This window comes from Athene noctua, chromosome 1 (genome assembly GCF_965140245.1).
Source record: "Athene noctua chromosome 1, bAthNoc1.hap1.1, whole genome shotgun sequence".
NCBI lineage: Eukaryota > Metazoa > Chordata > Aves > Strigiformes > Strigidae > Athene > Athene noctua.
In genome coordinates, this window is record NC_134037.1 from 61962151 (window position 1) to 61988402 (window position 26252).

The 26252-nt window shown below is 37.1% G+C and overlaps 1 protein-coding gene across 5 annotated transcripts in view; it reads right to left on the reverse strand.

Moving 5' to 3' along the window:
- The window catches only part of PTPRK (protein tyrosine phosphatase receptor type K), a 413815-nt gene that overhangs the window by 251988 nt on the left and 135575 nt on the right, over positions 1-26252 (reverse strand). For all 5 annotated transcript variants that reach the window (XM_074896287.1, XM_074896286.1, XM_074896285.1 and 2 more), the window contains exon 3: positions 22164-22435. In XM_074896287.1, the coding sequence (XP_074752388.1) occupies positions 22164-22435 (272 nt within the window). The remainder of the gene's footprint in view (positions 1-22163; positions 22436-26252) is intronic.

Here is a 26252-nt window from a genome sequence, read left to right on the forward strand (position 1 = left end):
AGCTGAATCGAAGATTCTGATCTTGTCAGAAGACTCGGGAAAAAAAAAACAAAACACTTTCATGTAAAGTCACACTAATTAAAAAAAAAAAATCCCCAATTAATTGTACTTTGCCTTCATTTTAACAAAAAAAATTCCCCAATTATGTGTACTTTATCTTTTTAACAAAACCCTTAGCAACCAAACACTGTGAGACTTGGTTGCTATGACAAAGATTATTATAATTAATATGGTTGGAAGCAAAATAAAAACTGCTGTGCACTGAAGAAAGTATCATAACAGGCCACAATGATAAAAGGTCATTAGACACCATAGCTAATAATAATTATAATCTCTGACAGGTCCCAAGAGAAGCTGCTTTTCTGTTGTAGTCTCTAACTTTCCTTGAATCACAAGTGAAACTTAAACTAAACTATGGACTTGACATCTCATCTACCACAAGACAGACAAAACAGCTGTCTAGTGCAGAACTCTGGTTTTCTATTCTTTGAAGAAAACTTGAAGAATTGAAATGCAGTTTCTCCATATTCATCAAATTGGCTTAATCACTAGGAGTTGTTTCTCTTTACATTCCAATATGAAAAACATACTTAAAGGTGTCTTCTGAAAACTTACAGAAAAGGTTGTTAATTATAGCTTATTCCATAACAGCTTTCCCATCTTTACTACATGGTAAGTGCTACTTCCAAATGCTTTTACAGGTTTTTAGTTTTTTAAAATAATTTAAATAACAAAATAAATTTTTTAGAATGACTATCTTTCAATAGTGGTGGTTACTATTAGGGTAGTTACTAGAGCATAATGATAATCTGAGCATCAAAGTAGAAAGTGAAGATTATCTTTAGAAACAAACAGCAAAAATTATTTTTCCAGACCAATATACACAATTTGACCCAGCAGATTTATTTAATTTTTTTTTTTTAGAGTAACCAAACTGCATTGTGAAAATCACTTAAACAGCAAGCAAGGTTTTGAAAGTGAGTACTCTAAAATAAACAGTGACTGATACTCACTGATTAAAAGGATCTGTGACACAGCACAAATAACAGGTGACTTTTTATTTTAAAGCTAACACAGAATGCCCAGTTTTTAATATATAAACCCATGAAATCACATTTTGTTTTCCTACAGAACCCCAAGAACAGATCCCTGTCTTGTTCCAAAAACACTGTAAAGAAGTACTAAAAAAATATAGATGCTATTCATAGGGTTATTTTTCAGATCCCTCATATATTTGGTTGTTAACAAGCATCTGTATTGTAACAATTGTAATTTTCAGCTTTTGATCATGTTAAGAAACACTCAGGATTCACAGATAGGTAAAAGTGTTTTCAATGGGCTAATCAATTATAACAGGCAAACTTCAAGACCAAAAAAAGGATTACTTTCCCGAAATTTGGATAGCTTTGGCAACATTTTAACAAGCTGCTGACACTATTAGCACTTTCCCATCAGCAAAGGCAGGCTTCCCTCTTACTGCTCCTGCCTGCGCAGTCCACGTCCCACCTCCTGCCAGCATGAAAGCTCATCATATACTTCCAGAAGCCAAAGCAACTCTGTTGTACTGACTTTTACTGCAGGGTTAGGTTTTTCTGCCAGGCTAATGGCTTAAACCAGCTGATTGGTCCAAAAGTCCCAAAGTGTGCAAAGCACTAGCAGTGGCCCTGCACAGCCACAAACAGGGGAGAGACCCTCATGGGGCTCCAGAGCTGGCAAAAGTACATCTCCTCTTCCACAGACCTGCTTTCTTTCAATGCTCATGCAGTACATGTCTACACACAAAGGGAACAACCACATTAAATAAATCACAATTGTAACAAGCAGACCTTTTCAGGACAACATCAAAACTGAAGTCACAGATGAAGCAGCTTCATACTTTCTGAGGACCAGGTAGTATCTCCCCTACTAAACACTGGGAAGCTGTCCAGGGCCAAGCAGACTCTGGCTGATCCACACTGGGGATGGGGATGGATGGGGGGGGGGGGGGGGGGGTGTGGGTGTGGAATACGTTCATAAACTCGTGTGAAACTGCAGGCAGGCTTGACTGCCTCCTTTTACAACGGTGCCCCATGGGTGTTCCTATGCCTTCAGTAAGTGAAGTTATTTTATTGCCTCCAGTTCAAACTACAGTTCCTGGAATTTCCAAATGTCAGTCTTCTGACAGTTTTAATCTGTCTGTACTGTTCTCCTGTAGAACCTACCCACAAGGTTTCCCCCTCTTTAGATGAGGGAAGGGAATAAATTAAGTCTTCCAAATGAAAAAAGAAAGAGTTACTTCTCTGAAGATGTGTTGTAATTCAGGCAAGAAGCTGAGCAGAAAAATCACTGAATGTTTCCTACCATTTTTATCCAGTATCATATAATAAACTCACTAACTTCAAATGAAAAAATAAGAGTTATCATGGGGAGAGAACAATAAGGTAATATAAAATTGAAACACTTCAGAAAAAGCAAACGAATCACCAGTAAAATAGAAAAATAAAAACTACATGGAAGCCACAGGGTTCCCAAAGCTCACCTCTGACAGCTAACCTCACGCTACTTGCATAAGGGTAACTGCAGCTCACAACTAACTTAACAAGATAAAAAACCATCAGAAGTATTTGCCCTTTCAAATTACTGCCATCCTCAAGCCCTCCCAACTATTTATTAAAAAAAAGCACTTAAGCTTCCAAATGACCAATGGCCTTAGATATACTTTCAAAACAAAAGAAGTTCCCTAGTTCTTTGCTGGTATGGATGTTTTAAAAACAAGCAAGTAAGCTTCCAAAATTGCAGAGGATTTCAATCAATAGCTGCAAGGTATAGAAAAATGACCCTTTGGGCAGAGTAAGTAAGGAGAAGGTGTATTGCTCAATACGCTTCAAGGAAGAAAGGTTCTCCCTCATCTTGTTACAAAAATAATTAGGGGTTCAAGATTCTGTAACTCCCTCAAAATTGTTTAAAAATCACTGTTCTGCACAGCAAGTTAAGTATTTCAAGATCTTTACAACAACAGCAGAACTAAGTACTCCTCTATTCAAATGGACAGAAAAAAAAAAAAATCACTTCAAATCCTGATTGACATTCTGTCTTGCAAACATCTATGTTCTGCTCTAAATAGATGACAAGGAGTTGCTATGATGTTTTTCTCAGAACTGTTATTTAAGATTTTCCAACTCTGCAAAGGCATGAGAACATTAAAACTCTTTTGTTGGAAGCAGAGAGTGTTTGAAAGCTCATTGGCAGAGCAGTTATACCCACTTTTCAAGAACACATGATAATTCTCTCTCTTGGTTTCCCCAAATAGAGGAGGAGGGAAGAATGCAGAAAGAAGGAGCAGCACACACAATATGTTTTTACTTCCATCTGCCATCTGTTAACAGTTTCAGCTACTTGGATAAATATGTATTTATACTCATCAGGAAAGATTACAGTCTTGTCTACATGCAGTTACTCGGTACAGCTGTTCGTGAACAAGTCCAAGGTGAGGACATTCTTACAGCACCAGTAGTTAAGACTGCACAGAAATATGATATTTTAAAAATGATAATGCCCAAATAAAGAACTATTCAATAGCGAGGGCTTATGAATACCTAAATATAAACTAATCCACACAATTCATCACAATAGGGTCTACTTATGTGCTTATAAGTATCTACACAAAGCAGAACAGCACAGCCTTGTCCTTCAGAAACTGGAGGAAGATGATGAAATTACATGTCTGGTGAGTATCTGTGGACAGATGCAAAATCTTTTTACTGTTATGTTTCACATGAATTTAGGAAGTTGGATTAAACCATATCTCTATCAGAAGGGTTTTTTTACCTTGAGAAAAGTAATTGCTTTTTCTCTGTAGTTCAGCTGCCTCTTTGGTAGACAAACTGTGAAACCTTTGCAGCTTTGATGAGCTCAGTTTAGCACCACTGTCATCTTGGAACTTTCCTGCCTTGGCCTCTCGAATAAGTGAAAATAATCTGAACTAAGATGACATGATAGTACACTACCTATAACTACACACTGGGAGTAATGATCTTTTATTTCTGGTGGAAGTGATTTTAAGATGAAAGATGGCAATTGCAGCCTTGTGAGAATTTTTCAGTTTTCTCCTGAAATTGCCGTTCAGTAAGAAGAACAACAAAACACACAACGCACAGGGCACTGCTGAAGTGGACTTGTCCCAAGTAGAAGCAAGTCAACACATCCCTGACTCGCGAAGTCAGTGTCTCCTGAAAGCAGCCCAGAAAAGCCCTATCTGGACCAAGAGGCTAACTATTTTTAATGTGTGAATGTTCAAAAAGCACACAGGAATAGTGGTTTAAAGAGTGGTTTAAAAGTGGTTTAAGGACTGCATAGTGGTTTAAAGCATATACCTGCTAAGTGTGAATTAAGTTTGTCTCAAATGTTCTTAATTGGGAAAATTACAGTGGTAGATGGATACAAACAAATATAATTAAACTTTTTTTTTTAGTTCTTGTATTAGAAATAACCACTGAAGACACCAAAAAAAGTTAAGCCTCAACGCTGCTAACAGACATTACATATGGCAGGATTAGCTTTCAACCATGGACTTCAAGTTCCATACAGCAGCTGAACATACAAAACATACTCAGTGTGTTATTTTCAAGCAAAATATCTCATTAATTCTCATTGTTTACTGTATGATAATGCATGCTAAGTTAACACCATGTCTATCGAAAATCTTTAGCATGTAGGTTGCCTTAGTATTATGGATAATCCCTTTATTCTCCAGCTGTGCACTGTGCTTATTACATCTGTATTTGAATCCTTTGATGGACTAAGAGGGGCATAGCATGGACCACATTTCCATCTCCACTATGATGCGAAGCAAACTAGAACTGCTGACTGCGTTAGCAATTTGAACGTGAGAGGCTGAACACAGCACAGCAGACTTCAGGGACTTCTTGAACTTGCAGTTCCACTGTATGACTGTAGTTCTCAGTCACAAGTCACACTGCACTGCATTCTGGCTGTTTTATTGCTGACTTGGGCTTGTATACATCTAAAGTGTCAGGTTTGATTTCACAAGGAAGGTGCTGGTAGACCACTTTTAACACACCCCACGCAAATCATCTTCAACTTTATAGTACGCTGCTCATTTAACAGACCTCATCCTCTTTTCTGTGTAACACTGACAACCTAGAGCTCCTGCAGTGATGCACGCAGATACTCAATCTGTGGTACCAAACACTCTTAACGGGCTGATTTCAGTGACGGATACATGCCTGCAAGACATGAAAAGGATTAATGGTGCACAAAAATCTAAATCAGCTATCAAGGACCAGTTCTTAGAAACTGTTTACATTTCACTTCAGGAAATGCATGTCCTGGGATGCTGCAGCTAATCAGAAGAGACAGACCAATTCACGTTCAAACTGAGTTGTTGTTACTTGTTTTCAGGACCACTGTTTTCCTTGGTCTGCACCAGCCGTAGCATGTTGGCTCAATAACAATCATCCTTAGAAAAGACAGCTTACACCAGCACAATAACAACAGCTCATTTACAGTTTAAAGGAACAAATCACTCCGATAAAAATAGCAAATATTCATTTGTAAAATTAAAATACTGAATGCTGTAATATGGGTGATGAATTTGCAAATTAGGTAGATGATGAGGAGGAAGACAAGGTAGAAGAAAGTTGCCAGAAGTTTCAATCCTCCATAATTTAGTAGAAGTGTCTCATGGTGCCTACGAAGCTACCACCAAGCACAGTGGAAAAGCAGCGATAACATAGCAACTCATAATCAGGGGATGAAGGAAGGGGATATTTTTCATTTTAATTGGCTTGGGAAAGAAAACCTGAAAGAGAAGCTAAACCACCATTTTTAAAGTTGCCTTTAATTACTGCTACCTCCCATGGCAATGAGAGTAAGTAAACAGGAAATACTATTCCCACTGCTACGTGGAAACTTGCATTCAATGGCAGCTACTTGATTCGTCTTCATAATGCTAAGACAATCAAAGCTTAAGTACATTAGCCAGCAAAAGAAACAAGAATAAGTGAAAACATAAAGCCCACTAATAACCACATCTGGATTTACTAATAAAACCTGTAGATCCTAGCTTCATTTTAAATAGGGTGTGTAACAATTCTCCCTGGACAATGTCAGAAGAATATTAATGTCTTCCTGAAAAATTTTACGCGAAAACAGCATCTAGATTAGACTCATTCAGCACCCTTTCTTCATGAATTATTTGAAAATATTGTATACAAAAATTATGCAAAATTTTATTTCCTGAATACTTAGTATATTTCTGCAGGCAGTCTGTATCAGTTTTTCAACCACATTTTACTCCCATTCTGTACACAGCCAACTTAATTTTGTAACTATATTAGAGCATAGATAAAAGAGCTCCTACACCTCTAAACAGTAAACTTTAATTATATCTTAAATATCATCACTGTGGAACTAAAGGAGGAAACACCTGTAAAAGCCTCAACATTAAATAACAGATAAAAATTACTTATCAACTGAAATCACAATATTTATATGAAACTAAAGAATTTAGAAAAGTAATTAAGATCTGTTATAAGGCTCCTTTGTACACCATGAAAATTTACTACATTTAAAATTACAGTAATTGAACTAATAGAAGTGGAGCAGTCAAAGCCACATTTTAACTTAAACACAAACTGTGTCGTTTTATTTAATAAACTAATCTGATTTTAAACTATACAAGTGACACCAATGGAAAATCAGAAGTCCACCTTCTATACTTGATAACTTTTCTTGGATCATTTTTCAGATGTTCAGCTTTATCTTCACCTAGCACTTTCAGAGAAGTGCTAGGAAAAAAAATCATTTCAGCTTAGGGCTTTTACACAATTTCCATCTGCAGCTGCATACCTCCCCTATGTGAGGGGGCATGAAGTATCTGGCCCTATTCTCGCGCAGGAATAAATCAAAATATAAAATAAATCAAAATTTAAAAATGTATCAAAAAATACTCAAATTATTAAACTTCCAAGTTTAGATGGTTTGAAATTGATCTGTTTATCCATTTTTATGAAATGAAAACTGTACTTGATTTTTTTTTGTTACAATTTAAGAAGACATTAATCACAAATTCATTTTTCTTGCAAACAGACACACTAAACCTGCTGACTACACTTAAGGAAGCAGATCCTACTCACATTTTGACATATATATTCTGAAAGTAAATATCTAATCATTAACAATTTTTGCTGAAGATAAGTTCTCTCTAGAAGTACCTGTGCACTCCTTGTTGCCGTCAGTGCTCCAGAGACAACCTAACTGGCCATCAAATAATGCCTCCAGAAAGATTTGTTGCCTGTTCCTCATGTCCCAACTCCAGGAAGTTGCAGGTGAACTGACAACTTTCCATCATCCTCCCTGCCCTCGTCTCCTGGTTCTGATTGCTCCAGCAGCATGTGCTCTGCTGATGCTCGCATTTGGAGCCTTCCCTGCAATTTATCCCTTCTGTGTCCGACGGCAGATTTCAGAGAAAAAGGCCCTATAGCATTTTGCATTTGCTATGGGTTCTGAAAATTCCCTTCCCAAACATGAAGGCTGCAGATCTGCCTAAAGTAAAGTCAAGTCTCCAAACAGTGCTGGCACAAGTTTTTGTCCCAACCACCCCTGAGAAAACAACCTCCCAGATCTTAAGTGGAAATACAGCCTTTTGTTTTCTCACAAATCAACAGAGCTGGCTGCAGTCATTTTGCCACAGCCCTGGTTAAGCAAGTGCAGGTCACAGCACCAAAGGCAGCGCCACACTGACCTATGGGCTAAAAAGTGATAGAGCCTCCTGATCCCCAAACTACTCCCTCTCTTCCCCCACCGCCTGCTCTCCTACACCCACCCCGGGAAGCACCACACTCTTCAGTGACTGCAGGCAATTCACCAGCCTCTCAGGCAAATACTTCATTTTTGGTTTGGCCAGGCTTTGTTTTGGGAGGGTTGCAATTTTTTACTTTTAAATTTTATTTTATTTTTTTTTCTTCCCACTGAGATAGCAAGAACCTGCTCAGGAAGGAAGCCAATGAGCACCAAGGGGAAGAGGCAGCATTTGCAAAAAAACACAACTTAATTTTCATGTGCTATGCTTTGCCCCCATCCTGGTCCAACCTAAAGTACTTTTTCCTCAAACTTGTCAGAAAAGATTGTTGTGAAAGTACAAGGATTTTGAATACCTTAACCAACTATTGCCTGTTAAATGAAGCTATCAAGGTGGTTACTGCAGAGTTTCCATCGGAGGTGTTCTGTAGCAGGGAAACTGCTCTGCAATCTCAGCCATACACAGCACTTGCAGAACCGGTTTTAACACTACAGTAGACTTACTATACCAAAATTACTATGAATTTAAAAATGGACAAGCTAGTTTTCCCAATTTAATTAACAATCTAATTAAACTGGGGATGAACATTACTTACCTTCATTATGACTTTACTTTTGAGGGAAATTAACACTCTATGCAGCTATTAAGAATATTTGTACCTGGATTACACTGACGTTTTCACATTCACAGAAAAAGCAACTAAGGTTATTGCCTGTCCTACTGGTCCTGCCACTCCTTTTTGAGAATGAGCAAGACATACATACACTCAAAATAAAACGTTCTCGAACTTCGGAAGCAGAAACATGAAGACATCTGTGTTTCAAATTACTTCCCTGTTACAGATCTGACCATAATCAACAAGGTCCTGAAACATACACATTTTCTTGTACTATCTTACTACACATAATACCCTTGACAAGGGAAGAAAATAAAATTTAAAAAGGAGGAGAAAATAGTACACTTCTGGAAAATTAAAGCTCTACTGTTACAATTTTGAAGAAGAAACCACACCCCAAAACCCAACCAAAACCAATTTGGGGGGCAGTTATTCTATCAAATATATTAAAACTAACTGATGGTTCTGTAAAGCTGCAGCCAAAGAAAGCGTATGTGTCTAGTTTAACTGTTTTGTTGTGACAAAATACCCACTTAACACATTTTTATGTTTCAACACGCTATGCAATATTTATCTAACATATGTAAACAAATAATATATTAAGATGCATGCCATGTTCTATTTCACTAGGATTTCTGAATCAAGACAAACAAAACTGAAACTACTCACACTGCTTTTTGAAAAATATTGGTTGTGCTATATGTTATACTTCGAACAAATTAGTAATAAATCAACACTAAAGCAATGTAATTCAGACTGAATTCAATGCTACAGAGATAAGTATATCTGATGGTCCAACTCTTTATGGGAAACCAGACTCCTACACTGTATTCCCTTTCATTATTCAAATATATATGGTGTTAACATCTCATAATGATGTCCAGGACCAAAGGTGATGCTTTACTTTAGGGTTTATTTTTAACCTTACAAAAACAAAAGCAAAAAGAAAACCAACCCTTAGACACATGCTGATATACACACAAACCCCACCACATGTACACCCGTCACCACATTTGTTTTTTGCATTTTTTGGTTAAAATAGAAACATGTTAAATTCCAGCTTTGTTCCATGGTTCTATGTTAAGTTGCACAAAAAAACAACCCAACTGGTCTCCTCTCAAGATCTACGACAGAAAATATTCTTTTCTAGCCTGCAAATCTTGACTGCAATGCACTGCAAGCTGCATGATATTTTAACCTGCATCAAAAAAACACCTCACTACATGGATAACTTAGCACAGTTTTCAGTACATTAAAACATCATTTAATAATTCAGTTCATATAGGAGATAAATTTGTTCACTGTGGTAGGCTTACTCTTCTCTCATTAAAAGTAGTAGAAAACAGATTGTCACCCCACTTTTAAGATCTACATTTAAAAACACTGGAAATATGGTAACAGACACGTCATCCCCTTGGCTCATAATTACAGAAAAAGTGAAGTGGTCTAGCTTTGTTGGTGGTATTATTATTAATTATTGGTTTATTTATTTTTAAAAAACGTGACGCTCTTTGGGTTTGTGTGTTCTTCACAAGTACAAGCATAGCATACAGGGCTGTACATATTCAGTCTGCCAAAGGAGAAGACCAAATATCACACTGGAAGCCTGCAATTACACATCAGGGAAGGGACCTGTGACAGAGCAGAGGGAAGACCAACACTGACGTCCCCTTGACTGTTCCCAACGCCAGCAGCTGGAAAGCCTGGAAAAGGGCTGGTGGCCAGGGAGAACCAGCATCGAAGTCCTCTTGCCTGCAACCAGGAGAGGGAAGCAAGGACCACAGTGCTGCCACCCTCCCTGCCCTTCTGAAGGCAAGGCTGAGATTAAGAGAGGACCTCACTGCTCCTTGGCTGCCTCTCCAGACACACAGCACAGTGGCCGCACTGTAATGAACCAGAATTAGAGAAGTGCCAAAGTTCAATTCATCAAAATTCAGCAAGGAAATTCAAGCGCATCACTAGCTGAAACTGATTTAAAAAAAAACCCAAAACCTACAAAACCTCTGAGAGAGTGAACCAATTGGCAAGGCAGATCACAGAGGATACACTTTGATACAAAAGGTAACACATCTCAAAAGAGTGTATAGGGTGAAAGGGTGAAAAGGCAGATGTGCAGGTTGCAATTGTTTCTTAATTCATTTTCTGAAGGCTAGGAAGTTTACAGTAATCACCTAAGCATGGTAAGAAAGATGGGGGTGAGAAACATGGTTTCACTCACATGTGAGAGGAAGAGCATGAGAACATGTTTGTCTGCCTTTAAATTCACAAAAAGAAAGGAAGACAAAAAAATCAGAGAAAAGTAAGATTGTTTGCCTTCATTCCTGCCTTAAAGACCACAAAATTAGTGGACTTTAGTTAGTGAGGATTTTTTTTTTCCATTCTCTGATGAAATCCAATTCTGAAGTTAACCAGTCAACCACAAATTTTTAAATTTATCAGGTCCAACCAAGTCAACTAATGATCAAACCTATCCAAGTTACACAACATGAGCATAACACATGCCCAAAGGGCAGCAATCAGTTGCCATAGACACACTAGATATATAAAGTATTTTGCTTATTAAGTCTGGCAGCAGGAAGAAACAATATTCTCACTCATTCTTTCTCTTCTATTGCTTCTTTTCTTGTTCTGTCTTACACCTCAAGACCAACACCACTTAAGTGCCACCAAAAAAATCCCTAATACTTGATTCCTCTTCCAGAACTTCAAAAGTGCACTGGGAAGGCTGGCATTATAGGATTTTTTTTTTAAGACTTATCATAAAATCATTCAAATTGAACAAATATGCTTTCCTTGCTTGTAAATGATTTCATTCCATGAATATCAGCAAGCCTCTACTATCCCCAAGTGACAGATGTATGTCTCCTATATTTGAATAACTAAAAACCTGCAGCATTGAAATTTCAGTCACTTGCATGCAGCACAATAATTTTTTTTTTTTTTTAAAGTGACAAGTTATTTTCTTCCAACAGACAACACCTACTGAAGAATGCATAACCTGTGAAATAAGTTCATTGCCTGGCAAGCGTAGCAAAGAATATATTGTGCCATAACTGTCAGTTGTGTTACCGAAGCCAAAAAGTTGATCAGTCAAGATGGGGAAGGAGGGGAGAGGGGGGGGAAGGAAGGGGGGGGAAAAAAAAAAAAAAAAAAAAAAAAATCACATAAGCACCAAACAGGCACACACCACTACTCCCGGTAAAGACAACAATCATCACACTGCAGCAGGACAGTAAAGTGATACCACTACGACCCCGTGAATTTCTCTGCTCTGCATTAGCAGAGATGCCCACACGTTATGTTGCTCTACCATCACGGAAAACATCTCTTCACTATATCTTAGAGTTGCCAAGTACTAATGCACCATCCCAGCTCAACACAGAGGACAAGCTACAGATTGAATTCCCATTTGCTGTCACTTGTTGAGATGCAGGCAGAGACATGGTAATCCTGGCGTGTGTGCATCAGTGAAACCTCAGTGAGTAACTGTAAACTCTAAAACCAAAAAGATTTCCAGCTACAGAACTTATTCCAGCAAATTAATGGTATGTGAAAAGGTCTCATGGACCACATGCAAAAGACTCCAGAAGACCCTGAGGAAAAAAAACAAAACAAAACAAAACAAAACCCACAAAAAATCCATATAAACCACCAAACAAAAAAAAACAACTCACACCAAAAACAAAACTCCAAGAAAAAAATCCAGCCTGCTTCACAGGATTGCACTGAGTTTCTTCTAGGTAGGTAAGTATTTGACTGAGTGTAATATGCTCCAACAAGTTTTATACCAATTCTTTAAACCTTCTGGGAGTTGCATATAAAGACATTTGAAGAAAATAGAGAGGGATCTCCACAACTGACCAGGAATAAGAGAAAGCGCTCTCAAAGAAGAAAATAATATGTCTGCAAAGACTACAATGCAACAGTTCCTGGCTTTGAGCCCAGAGCACTATCTGCCTGACTGTGCCATCGCCCTGCATCCCACAGGGCAATTACTAGTTTGCAAACTTGCTATCATTACCTCTGAGCCAGAAAATTATTCTACTTCAGATGGTGTTTCAGAATATCATGAATAGGTGTATTTAGTTCATTATGGCAGGAAGGGACAGGAGGGTGGGGTGTCTTTAAAATGCTTTGTAATATCTTCTGGGCAAAGGGGAAAATTCAACTAGAGTGGCTGGTTTGTTCACTTGTTTATTTCTTTAATTACACACACATTGCATAATTGATCAGAATGTAATCCCAGTGTAAAAAAACTGATACATTTTTTCCCTTGCCTTCGAAATTTGAATATTTTTTCCTTCAGAGAAAGCATCTCGGTTGATTTTTCAATGTCACCTCAAACAAAGTCTAAACTAAAGAAAAGTAGTACATACAGGGTAGAGAGAATTATAAAGATACAGGGCATTTATTTCCCTATGAGGGGGTCATATCACCAGTCAACGTGGGACTCTTATTACATACCACTCTGGATGAAGAAAACCTTTTGACTTTACTCCAAGCCTAAGGCTTGTTCACCATTTAGCATTAGAAAAAGAGAAAATATTCAAAAAACCCCATCAAAACCACCACACATTGTAGCATGGTATGCACAGACTTTAAAAAAAAATAAATTCTAGAGCATTTCATCTTGCCCTAAATAATAAAAGGCAAGAAAGGACAAAAAGAAAGTTAAGTGGCTGCATAATTCTGGGGTTTTTTTTCCGCAACACAGGCATTATTAGGAAGTGTTGGATAGGGGGGGTGGGGGGGTGTCATGGAAAATCTAGACATCTAGCAGCATATAATGCTTCACAGGAAAAATTACCTACCAATACATCTGATCAGTGATGAATTGATGAGTTTAGACTTTGAAGTCAAAGTCCCTGACTCTTCAAGGCCCATAAATTTGGAGGCTGATTGGTTTCCAATTTTCGAATTGAAGAGATTTTAGTGAATTTTTTGATAATGATTCAATACTGTACTATTATAGCTTTTCTTTTATTTACTTTTACTTAGGGGTAGTCTAGAAATCCCTAGCAGAGCACAATTCATTACTTAATCTTTTCACAACCTGTATAATGAAATGAAGTATTACCAATTTCTGCTTTCCTTTAACTATCTACTTCAAGCATGTATCACTGATTTCTGCCATAAACCCTCTTTCATTCATTTCACTTTTCATGTGCATAAAAATGTATTTTAAGAAGAGCTGAGTGGAAGAGTGTATCATAGCCAGCTCCTTGATAGCGTGATATTCACAATTTTTTTTAGAAAGGGACAGGATCTTTCAGAAGTTGATAAAAATATGACAAAATCCAAGCTTCTTACATAATAAGTAATTATGCTTTCCAGCTACAGACAAATATCCTGAAAAAAAAAAAAATCTTGACAAAAGGAACCATCCAGAACTTCTTTATTTACACACCATGATTTAAGTCAATCTTGTAGTTCTGAAAAATTGAATCAGGCACTCCGAGGTGGCTGATTAGCAATAGTGTTTTCCACTTCACTGCCTGACAGTGCCTGGTGTATGACAGGGAGGGGAATGATACAAGCTTCTCATAATCTTGGTAATCAAGGTTAATATAAAATTTGCATACCACCTTGCTGATGAGTGGAATGTTTCCTGGAAGAGCACTGAGGTTAAAGTCACATATATTTCATCAGAAATTAAGCACCGGCTAAAAATATTACATATTTATCTCAAAGTAAGTCTTCATGAGTTTACAGCCAGTCAGTTCTCCACCCGAGACTTTTAGGTAATTAAAGATAATTTATAACATACAGCACATTAACCTCCGTATCTTTTATAGCCTCTGGAAATGCCAAGCATCTACCAAATTTTCCTCACCTTGCCCTGAAGATAGCTACTGTCTTGCAGGGAATAGTGAAAAAGTCAAAATGCTCATCAGTTTCAATGACACTACATTATTCAACGGATAGAGAATTTAATGTCTTGTATGTAGAGCCATACAGTTCCTTACAATACTCCAGTGCTTCAAATATGACAGGGGTTCTCAACCCTTCCTTCACCATGGACCCCATTGAAATACCTTTTGTGGCTGCAGACCACCAAGACTTAATTCAAGATTCAAAGCACCAGACTGCATCAAATATTTATTTCTGTTTTGTCATCAAGGTTATTCAAATTCGGAGAGAAGGGGAAATAAGTTAATCTGATAATGCACACACTCCTATTAGAATGTCTTTACTGCAATGATTCCATATGAATTTAAAATAATAGCATCAACACCCTTCTTGCTCAAATGGCCCATTTTATGGCATTTTAACGTGCTAATCCCAAATTTGATGCCAAGTTTTACATTAAAATTTGATGAAAAGTCTTTACAATTCTCACCTCCCCTCTCATTTGTCTGTGTTCAGTCACCATATATTTTTGTTTATGGGTCCAGGGCCACCACTTGCAGGAACAGACTTCAGGCTGGTTGTGGCCCTAAAGAGGGCTGTTGGGTTAAGAAAATGTCTTTAAGAGAAAAACGGCCTAGTTAAAGTGGGTCCCACCAACCATACTAGCGCCACATATACTAGCGTGTCAGGACAGGCGTGGCGTGGTGGGGGGCTCGAGTATGAGAGCAGCATTGAGGGGAGGGGGCTGTGGGAAAAGGAGGTGCAGTGCTTGCTGCAGGCCAGACCTGCTTTAAGCCTTTGCGGACCCCCTGTGCCAACATTGTGGCTCCCCAGGGGTCCATGGACCACAGGTTGAGAACCACTGAAATATGACATTTCTACCCTAATTTTGAGTTCAGCTCATACATTTAGCAAAGGAGACTCAGAAACACCGTAGAACAAAAGACTGTAATATAACAGAGAGCAAAGCAGTGGAAAAGACAGTGTTGAAAAATTTAAACAAAGGAAAAGGGAAGGAGTAAACTTAGAAAAGTGTGCTATTTTCTGAAGAGCTATATTATTGCTAAAATTTCCTTTTTAGACATACAAAGACTACAGCTTCAAAATTCTGCAAATTCAGTTTTTCTTCAGCACAGGACTAAGGATTCAGTAATATAAGTGGTTGCTCAGACTCCACAGTTCCTTAGCCTGTAAAAACTAAGGCAAAGTCATTTATTCTACACTCCTGATGGAACGGAGTTCTCAGTGTTTTGTGGAGGCAGAGCCATCTCTGCTTGCAGCAGAGAAGTACGGCTTGGGTCACTGACAAGGTGGACAGGTTTTACCTGATTAACAATAACCTCTGATGGTTTTAATTGTAAATATTCTTTGATACTAATTTATTGTATTTGCCCTTTTTCAATGTAGCAGACCAAATTAGAAATAAATTAGGTATCTCCAAAATAGGCTAACAAAAATTAAATCCACCAAGGATAGGAAAGCTATTATATACATCTCCATATGACAATTTAAAGGTTCTGTGAATAAAAAAAGTGGGGGGAGACACACAATACAACCAGACTGGGGAGAGGACAACCGCATGTATCAGCAAGATTTACTTGCTTTTCCACCACCATCATTCCCTTATCCCTCAGGAACTTCCTGTGCTCATAAATGAGCTAACTCCAGATGGAAAAAAGGCATGTTGTGGCTAGCCTGCAGAACATACCCTACTGAAACGATGCCACAGATCTGAACTAACAGTCAAAACCAGCATTGTCATTTCTAAGGAGGAAAAAAAAAAAAAAAAAGAAAAAAAGAAAAAAAAAAAAAAAGAACTTCCATGAAATCTCCAATACTTATGATGGGACTGAAAACCTGGAGGATGGCATCTCAGCTGTGACTGGACTTGTTTGGGCAGCGCTCACTTTCATTCTTGTGCACTATGATTTCCCAGGTTGAAGACTGGAATGAGAGTATTTATAGAAGTCCTTTGAGAGCTCTAAGTGCTTTATGATCAACAGAACTAAATTATTAAAATGTTGCTGGTAATCACTCTGCTGGAACTCAATCTTTCTTTGTCCTCACCAAACTGATAAACATCTTGGAAGAAACGAGACAGAAATGTGACAGATATGCTTGCACACTTACATGTTTATCCTAACAGTTAAAAATATGTTTTGATTGTACTAACAAGTCTTGGAGAAGTAATAAGAAAGTTCATTATAAAAAAGCATTTCTCTGAGTTACTCTTCAATAAACTGTAAAGAACGTCTGTCTTTTGATTAAGTGCTGTCTAGCAAGTAATATTCAGGAGTACAGTTAGGGGTTTACAAAGGATTTCTGACAAGAAAACAACATTGTTCCTATTTGGAGATTATTTCCAAAGGCATCCAATTTTCAATCATTAGCGATAGTGGTAAGCGGTGAGACAGTTAAAAGTGCTTTTAACTGATGAAAACTATGAAGGAAAGAAGGAAGCGGAAAGAAACAGATCTGTAAACTATTTCATTGAGTATTAATGAACTAGGAATGAAACAGTTTATGGACAGTCACCTTAAATTCTTAAAAGCCACAAAGTATTCTTAAAGGAGTTGTTCCACAAAAGGAGTGCTAAAGAATGATGCACCTATACAAGGAGCATTTTGGTGATTTATACTACCTACCAAACAAAAGCTGTTGCAAGTTTTAGGGGAAAAAAAGCTGTCTCAGTTTAATAAATATTAATTCAATCTTCTTTAATTATAAAACTAGCCAACCTTTTCCTAATACATTTTACTAAACAACTTTTATATCTCTGCTAGAATGAAATTCTAGCCACTCACCAAAAGTTCTAACTCATACTTTATTTCTGAGAATCCTTACAAACTGGAAGAATTTAACAAACTTAATTTGTAATTTTTCAAAGTCTAAAAATAGCTGTTACCCCAAGTTAGACTGAAAGGAGATGTCAAGGGGAAAAGAGGTAAGAGAAATGGGTGTAGGGCTGGTACTGGTAGATTAAGTTACTTTTCATTTCTAGAGCCTGAACAAAAACTTTCACAGAATATGACCAGACTGGTTTAGGTAACCAAAGTATATAAAAAATACAGTTAGTCTGCCTAGGAATATGGAAGTAAATTAAGTACACATCCACTTGAGGGGGCAGGGGAGAGAAGCAGAAAGAGCTGGGGAAAAAAAAAACAAACCCAAACTTTTGTCCTTTGACTAACAAAACTTAACCATGGCTTAGCAGTTCAGGCCAAAGATCTACCTACCCCAACATCTTCTTTTTAACAGTGGTCATAAGGAAAGGTAAGAACAAAAGGTAAGAACAAAGAGCAAAAATGCACATCACTTCTCAGTGTCCCCCAAAACATTCTCTGCTCCTCCAGCTACTTTCAATTCATGAGACTTACTGGACTTGTTTGCCTAATTACTGATTTCTAATAGCTTTCTTTCAAGAATCTGCCCAGTGTTTCCTTAAGCCTACATACTCTGACATCCACGAAGCTGACAGATTTTCACAGGTCTACAGCCTGCTGCACGACCCACCTCCATTTGCTTCTTTTCAGTCTGGTTCCCCCACCAGACCAAAAAGGCCCATAATTCTTGAACTGGAAGAGGATTCCCCTTTGTGCCCACGATGGTTTTGCAGAACTCAATCATATTCCCTCAAACTGTGTCTTTTTCCAGGTCAGAGAAACAGCCTATTTGAGCATTGCCTCTCAAGCACGGCTACAGACTGGTCCTCTGCCACTGAACTCTTGCTCATGCTGCTATTTCTGTGAAGCTATTTCCATGTTATTTCTTGCAATGCAACATCCACAATTTACACAGCAAGTTTTCACATTAACTAGTTGGCTGCTTATCAGTGTTTCTTATATAACACTTTCTATATTGTATTCTTATCTAGTCAACAAACTTACACTAGTTCCAAATTTTATTCATCCAGTATGTCTTTAAGTAATTTTCTGTATTCCAATATATTATAAATAAAATCCTTTGAAAATATCAGTTCTTTCTGATGCTTTCTTTTTTTAAAGAGCTTCTTTGGATTTTATTGATGCTACATGTGTTTCAAGGTTAGAGACTGTATACAATTGTGCTGTGTTTGTGTGGGTGGCAGGGTTCTGACAGTGAGGGATACATTATCCAAATCAGGATTCACAATTCAGCAAGAAAATTTTTTGGCTTTCTAGAATTTTCCTGCAATTTTTAAAATGGTCACGCATCGTTAGTCTTCCTGAACTGCTACTTGGTGCAGTTCAGTATTTTTACTTTGTTAGCTATACGTCCATCACTCTTATCAAGCCGGTATCGTAGTCAACCTCTTTGCTAAACTATAGAGCATCATTACTGTATAATGAAGTTTTAAAGAACCATCAAGAAACCAAATAATTAATTTTTACAAGTTTAAGATTTATGGTTCCAAGTCAAGAGTTTATCAGTTTCTGATTAAAGGCTACAAAAACCAGAGAGATGTAATATAAAACCAAAACTGGAAAGCCCATGGTTCACATTGCAAAGTGGACCTTGCATGTGATCAAGAAAGGATGTGAACCTGTGGGAGCAAAACAAATTTGCTGGGGGCAGATATAAAAAATAGGAAACAAGGGACTTTTAGGGGATACTGTTCAGAAACAAACAAACAAAGGGTAACAAATGTAGCAAGGGAAGGAAAGTGGAAAATTACTTTGACAGAAGCAGAAAGGAAGAGACAGCCCTCAGCAGTTGGGATAATTCCTACTGTGCAAAAAAACAGAGAACTTGGGGAAATGAACAGAAGCATTAGACAAAACAACACAGCCAGACAGGAATAAACATCTCAACTAAAATAAATTAATGAGTTACAGTAGTAACAACACAGACAACAGAGAGAAAGAACTCCCAGATAGTTACAAATTTTAAACAAAAAAAATCCCAAAATATTTTTCCTTTGAAGCAAATCTGAGGCAGGTCAAAGGTGGTGTATTTCCAACAGAGCGATAAAAAAAGATTACAGAACTAACAAGGACCAAAATCAAGTCATATCGTCGATGCCAAGGGATTCTCCAATCAAACCCTTTCCCTCGACAGTTCATCCACACGTTAAACAAGCAGAATAGAAGATGCAGATGCCTTGCTAGCAGGAGAGAGAAGACAGATCATATCATTACAGAATTACTAGAACTCCCCAAGTACAAAGTATGACAACTGAAGAATTACAGGCCCCATGCTTGGAGAAACCCATAGGAATAGTTCTAACATGGAATTAACATTAGAATTTCATGTCATATACACTGTAGAGACTAAAAGGAAAAATCATTGAAAAAAAAAGAAAAGATAACCCAAGGACTAACAGGAAAATAGAAAGGCCCTACTTTGTTTCTTAAGCTCAAAGTTCTTGAATCACAAATAGGCTCAAGGCTGTAAGTGTATTCTGGGGGAGGTATGACCATGAGTTTGTCCTGTTCATGAACTCTGCTACAAGCTTCCACTGTTATCTGCTATCAGAGACAGGATACAAAGCTAAACAAAAACTCTATTTGATCCAGCAAAGCTATTGTAATAAACAGCACTAAGTTTTGCCACAAAATAAATAAATTTTTAAAAAGACCCCACACATCAAAAAAAGAAACAAAACAAACCACTCAACAGAATATGGCTAAAGAAAGGCAAGTAAATGGATTCTAATAATCCCATAAGTAAAAGGAAACGTTAAATCTATCCAAAAATGCATAAACTGTACCTATATTGTGTACTAGAGTGACATGCAAAAACACTCTGCTAGTTCTGAACAGGAACCAATGAAGCTTCAGAGCACAGGAGAGCATAGAAATGCTGTTTAGGAGCTAATTAGCCAAGGTGTAGCACTGTATTAGTACTATTAATGTTGCCATTCCGCTAACTTCCAAGTCACCTTACAAGACTTCCTTATAACATAACCTGTTGCTATTCAGCCCCTGCTAATCTCTCTTCTCTCACTTAAAAGTGAAGGAAATGACAATGATGTTGACCTGATTAACAAAGTACGTGCAAACAGTTGTGTTCTGCAGTCATCTTCAGCAGTGACCTTGCTTGTACAGGCAAGGATCCAATTTCCAGTTTAGTAAAAAACCATTTCCATCTTGTTATAAAAACCAGTATTTATTTCCCTGTGCTAGCTAAACTCATTGACCAACAGGTAGATCAAAGTGCCAAAATCAGGAGCTAGACCGCTACAGCAAAGAACTCCTATGAGAAAAATGAAAAAAATACTTCCATGCTGAATAACAAAAAACTAACAAATAAATAAATAAAAAAAAAAGAGCAGCGATGTTGACCACTTAATGATGAGGACCACTTAAACCAACAAAAATACCAACCCTGTTTATGCAAACAAGGAGGTGTGCATGGACAGCATGCAGATTTCCCCTCCTGTTCTTAAAAGCAATTATGCAAGTTTTACACAAATCACAGCAGGTTGCATTAACAGTTCTCCAGTCCTGCTCCAGGTTTATTTTTAATTTAAAAGTAAACTGCATTACAAGTGATTTCAATATTCTGCTGGATGACCAAGCAAGGGAAAGAATGAATTTAAGTGCAGTCTATAGAGAGATAATGTGAAGGCTATAACATAAGTGAAAAATGGCCATGTTGCTAAGATAAGGGCCCAACCACCAATCTTGTTGTCAAGCCTGGCCATCTGTCAACAGAAACCTGATTTACTGCATATAATACTGCTATACTTGATTACTACTATACTGCTATAAAAGCCTCCTTTTTTTTTTTTAAGCACACCAAAAGCTACTTTCTAGCAACATAAAAGGGTTAATAAAACACCTCCTCAGAAGCCAAGCTTTATGAAACCAGGTTTCAGAACTTTAAATCAAATTTCACCCGGTTTCAATGTCACTGATAGATTAAATTCCTTTAGAAATAAAAATATTAAAAACAGGGAAACAAAAACCAAAGAAAAACATAAAATGATAGAAAATTACATCAGTTTCATCATATATGTAAGGCTTCTTGCACTGAAGCTTGGTTTTTTTTGGTGATTATTTTCATGGTGGGCCACTGCAAATAACTTTAGAAAAGGCGCTTTAAGAAACATTCCTACAATACCATTATTCAAGAAAACCATTCATAAAGAGTCCACTTTGCTTCATTTGGTAACTAGTTCAGATATCCAAACTGTTTGCAAGAGCACTAATGACCTGAAGCATCCTTAAACAGGGACCTGTAAGCACTACATGCAATGATGACATAACACCTCATGGTGTAACCACTCAAATGAGTGCATGTAATCCAACTCTTCCCGTTCCTACACACCAGGACAAAAATGCCTGTGTATGAGATTCATCCTTCACATCAAATACCCACTGAGCGAAACAGCTGCAGGTACTTTCTCAGGTTAATCAAACAAATCAAATAACAGCATCTAGTAATAACAAGATGATTTTTCTCTCTAAACAACAGCCCAGCACTGCAGGTGGTTTTGTCCCATAGAGAGCAAACAGGAGAAAAACACGTCCTGAGCAGCTGCTCATTATGTGAGGACCATTCTGCCTGCACAGCAAATGAAGCAAATGTCATGTGGAAAAAACCCACAGTTTACAGTCATGTAATTAGACACGGTAACACGGGCATATCCAAAAGAGGAGGGAAGACAGGTACAAATTACAGTTGCCCAGGCAATTTATTTCTGGGACTTTATAATTTTTGATATTCCTGAACTTTAACCCTACAATTTCTTTTAATGAGGCTTATTTCCAGCTTATTTTTTTCCTATTATATAGTAACAGATAACTTTGAACAATCACCTTCTATAAAAAAAATAATCCCCAAATAATTGTTTATTCTGAACAGAACACTTTATTTAAGGACACTGGGATAATACTCTACCAGAACAGACCAAAACAAACAAACCGTATGGGACCTCACGGTAAACATTATAAAGCAGGGAGAATTTATTACCTGGTACTCATTGGGCCAGAAAGTGCTGACAGCCAACTCTGCTCGAAGCCAGTCTTTGCCAGTGGAGCCGGTGACGTTCCAGATGGGATTAGCCAGCGGCCCTTTGTTCACCCTAACCAGGATATTCAAAGTGCCTGGGTTTGCTCCATTCTTACTGTAGAGAAGGTAGCTGAAATCGATGCAGTGAGTATCATTTTCTTTCATCGTTGGAAGCTGGAGACGAGTCTTTTCCCCAGGGTCATGGTCTGAGGAAATCACTATCATGTATGATCCTGAAGAAGGGGTGAGTGGGAAAGGAAAACAAAACAAAACAAAACAAAACAGTAGTAAGGAAAAGATAAATGCTAAGTAACTCAATGTTCACTGTGAAAAAGGATGGAATGCATAGGTTTTCATACACCAAAAATCTCAAAATTGAAGTAGCAAAAAATCCAGAAAGCTATAAAACACCTAGAAACATCACTAAAGCAGTATCTACAGAAGACATCACATATCTCCAAGGACCTATCTAGATGCTGCTACCTACTAAGTTTTCTCTCTCCTGTTTTAGGATCAGATAATTGGAAATATGAGGATCATCATTATTCTGAGGCTACTGAAGCCAAAATTCTCTCAACTTGCTCCACAGGTTTCCTGTAAATGAAAAACATGGATCAGTAAAGTTCACATCCCCCAGTGCAGCTTTATCTCAAGTTTTTCTTCCCAGAGAGGCAGACTTAAATTTTAGATACATTATCAATAGAAATATCTCACTTAGCACACCAAGCCACATTTGTCCTGAAAAGTTTGCTGTTCCATTTGACAATGGATTTGAGGGGATAACAGAAGTTTCTACAGCTGGAAGAGAGCCCATCTCATAAATTTGTTTTACAAGTATACAGAAGACAGAACAAGCTGAGCCTGTCTAGCTACAAAGGCAGAAAGCGGAAATCAGATGTTTAAACAGGTTATACAGAACATAATGCTGATACAGTTTGTCCTGCTGTTCTGCAGAATGGACAGTAAAGACAGGCCTATCATCTACCTTAGCCCTAAAGCAGACCCATTTCTTCAAAGCAAACAACTCCATACGAGGTACTATCTAGTGAATGAACCCCACAGCACAAAGCTTCTGAGACACAGCATGCTGGGCAAAACTTTACAACCAAGTGAGAAAATCCAACTGAGTATACAATCTGAATCCTTGCTGCAGGAAAGCTTCCCAACCTGAACTTACCCACTCTTCCCCTTAATGATTCCAGAAGCTTCATGTTCATATATCTCCCTTCTACTATCAGCCCTAAAGAGCACCACAATAAACCGCCCTTCCTTCTGGGGAAGGTTCTGATGAAATCCATCAAATACAGTTCAAAAATTAACCTAAATTTAAGAAACCACAGATTTGTGAGTGTTTGCCCAAACAAGTAGTCTCACAGAAGTTCTGAGTATGTACATCAACGAGCATTCATTGGTAAGAAAAAAAAAAAAAAAATCTCTGAAGTATATATTTGTATAAGTTATTATCATTCTGTATGTCAAGTTTTGTCCTTTGATTTTTAGGCAACAAGGAACAATTGTGTTCCAATATGTCCTAAACAGTTGTATTAACCATTCTGAAAATTGTTGACAAGCTGTTGCTCAAGAAAAGATGAAAATTTATGTATATGGATTAAGTCATCTGTGTGACATGCTAATTTACTAGCCTGTAAAGCAATTCTGTACTAAAAAAATTATAACAAAAGAGAAAGCAGTACTACAGAATGAAAACAGCTCTTATTATAGTGCAGATATCTTTATTTTTAATAGTAATCTTTAAAAAAGAAAAGTTTAAATTCTACTATAATGTAACATAAGCAGTTCATATTAAGAATTATATGCAGAATCTGTTATTGGATTTTTTTTTTTTTATTAGAGAATCTGGCAATTCATCAGTTTCTGATCATCCCTTCATCATTAGCACCCATTTATAAAGACACAAAGGAATCATATTATATTATTTAGGTTTGCTGTTATTTTAAGTCTAATGATTATGGTCTAGAATCAATTGACAAATGCATGAGCACTGCTCAAAAAAAAGTGTTTGTAAACCATGTCCATTAATTTGCAGTTTTTATGCCCCTTGACTCTACAAATAAGCATATTAATAGCTTATTCTAATCTCTAGCTTAATAATACATATGTGCTTATAAGCACCTGATTATTCATGAGTAACTGCAGAATAATATTTTCAAAGTTTTGTTAATAAATACTATGCATGCGACAGGGTGAGGTTGTATGTCAACAATTTGGGTTTTTTTCCTACCTAAGAGTTAGAAAACTGAAAAGAATCACGGAAAAACTACAAAGACTGCTTTCCACACTGTTAGCACCAATTCTCCATAGCCATCTGCATTGTCTCTTAAGCCTTTGTTACATTTATCTTGCAATTATTTTTAAGCAATACACAAGCAATACACAAGCAATACACAAGCAATACACAAGCAATACACTGATTTTTTTTCCTATGCAAAATAAATCTTTATTTTTAAACATTTTTAAGATGAGGAAGCAGATAAACCCTCCAACGTTTTCTGTAGGGAATCGGGGGCAGCAAAGAAGAAACAGAATATAAGATTTGACCTTTGAGGAAATTTTGAAATTTTGTTTCTTTTAACTTATCTCAATATAAAACCACTGGGAGGAAGAGAAAAATCACCATCAAATAATAACAAATAAACTAGAAGTATTTCAAGATCTTGTTCCTACAGTAAGGCAATCTACTACAGTCTTTGGAAGTTCCAGCTTACATCGTTCTTCATATCAACACATTTTGTAGTATTCTACTTATTCAACCTCATTTTTCATCATTTAAAAGTACTTAGCAGGAAATTTGCATATATCCGTCTACATGTGTTAGTCCTACAGCATTTCATGAAATGCTCCAGACAGCATTCATAAACCATTTATCACAAAGCCAAAGCATCTGTTCAGCATCTTGCAAACCACTTCCCTTCACTCCCTTTTTTTAAACTTCTGAAGTTATATATCCCACGAATGTACACAACCTCGTTCCTTCCTCAGTAATCTACCTACTCCAAGAAAATCAGAAGCCAATGCCAAAGTAAACGATAAATCAAATTTATATCTTTGGAAAACATAGAAAATATTCTCTTACGCCTTTTATGAGAAAGTTATTCTTTATTTGTAAAGAAATACAATAGGATTGAAAGAGCTGGGGTTTTTTTCCCCATTTATACAAGCTTGTAATATCTTGAGTCAAAAACGTTAAGCAAAACTTAAACCTTAGATACTCTCTGCAGTCTCTTTTTTTTAAACAAGTATTTCCTTTAACACTGAAAACTGTATTTTGTAGTACTATGCATGTAGCACGAGTTTCTGTGCAATCCATTAAAATAAATGAGGCCACATGAACATGAATAATAGAAATTATAGAAAGGATAGTGTTCGAAGCAAAACATTTATAATTAGAATATCCAACAAAGTTTGAGGTAGCATGGCATTGATGAGACTGAGCTATAAGTTTTCAAATTTGAAAGGTATCAGCTAATACTAGACTACTTGTTTAAAGCAAAACCCACTGGAAGAAGGATCACAGTGGAGATGGATCCTATAAACCTAAGAACTCACAGTATTAGCAACAAATGCCCCTTCACATACAAAACAAATGCACATATTTCATAAATGTTATAAAACATGAAGTAAAAGGATCATATAAAGTGTCAGAGTATTTTCCTTTATTTTTTATATAATTAATTAGCCACAGAGAACAGGGACTGTGTTGATTTGAGATAGAAAGTCATTTATTAACACTAACCAAAATAAATGCCAAAATATATGGGTATTAGAAACATAAAAAGACTTTCAAAGATAACATATGCTCCAGAGTAAGCACAGATATTGGCATAGAGATCCCAGGTGGTCAGGCAAACATCTGACCCGTTCTCACGTACAGCTAATGCAATGCCCAGCTGACCCTGTAAATGGGCAGATAGCATTTTATTTATTTATAAACAAGGAAACATAGCCATAATTGTCTATAGAAAAAAAAAAAAATCAAGCACACTGGAAATAAATCTGTAATACTGTACTAACAAGTCAAAAGATTTCAAT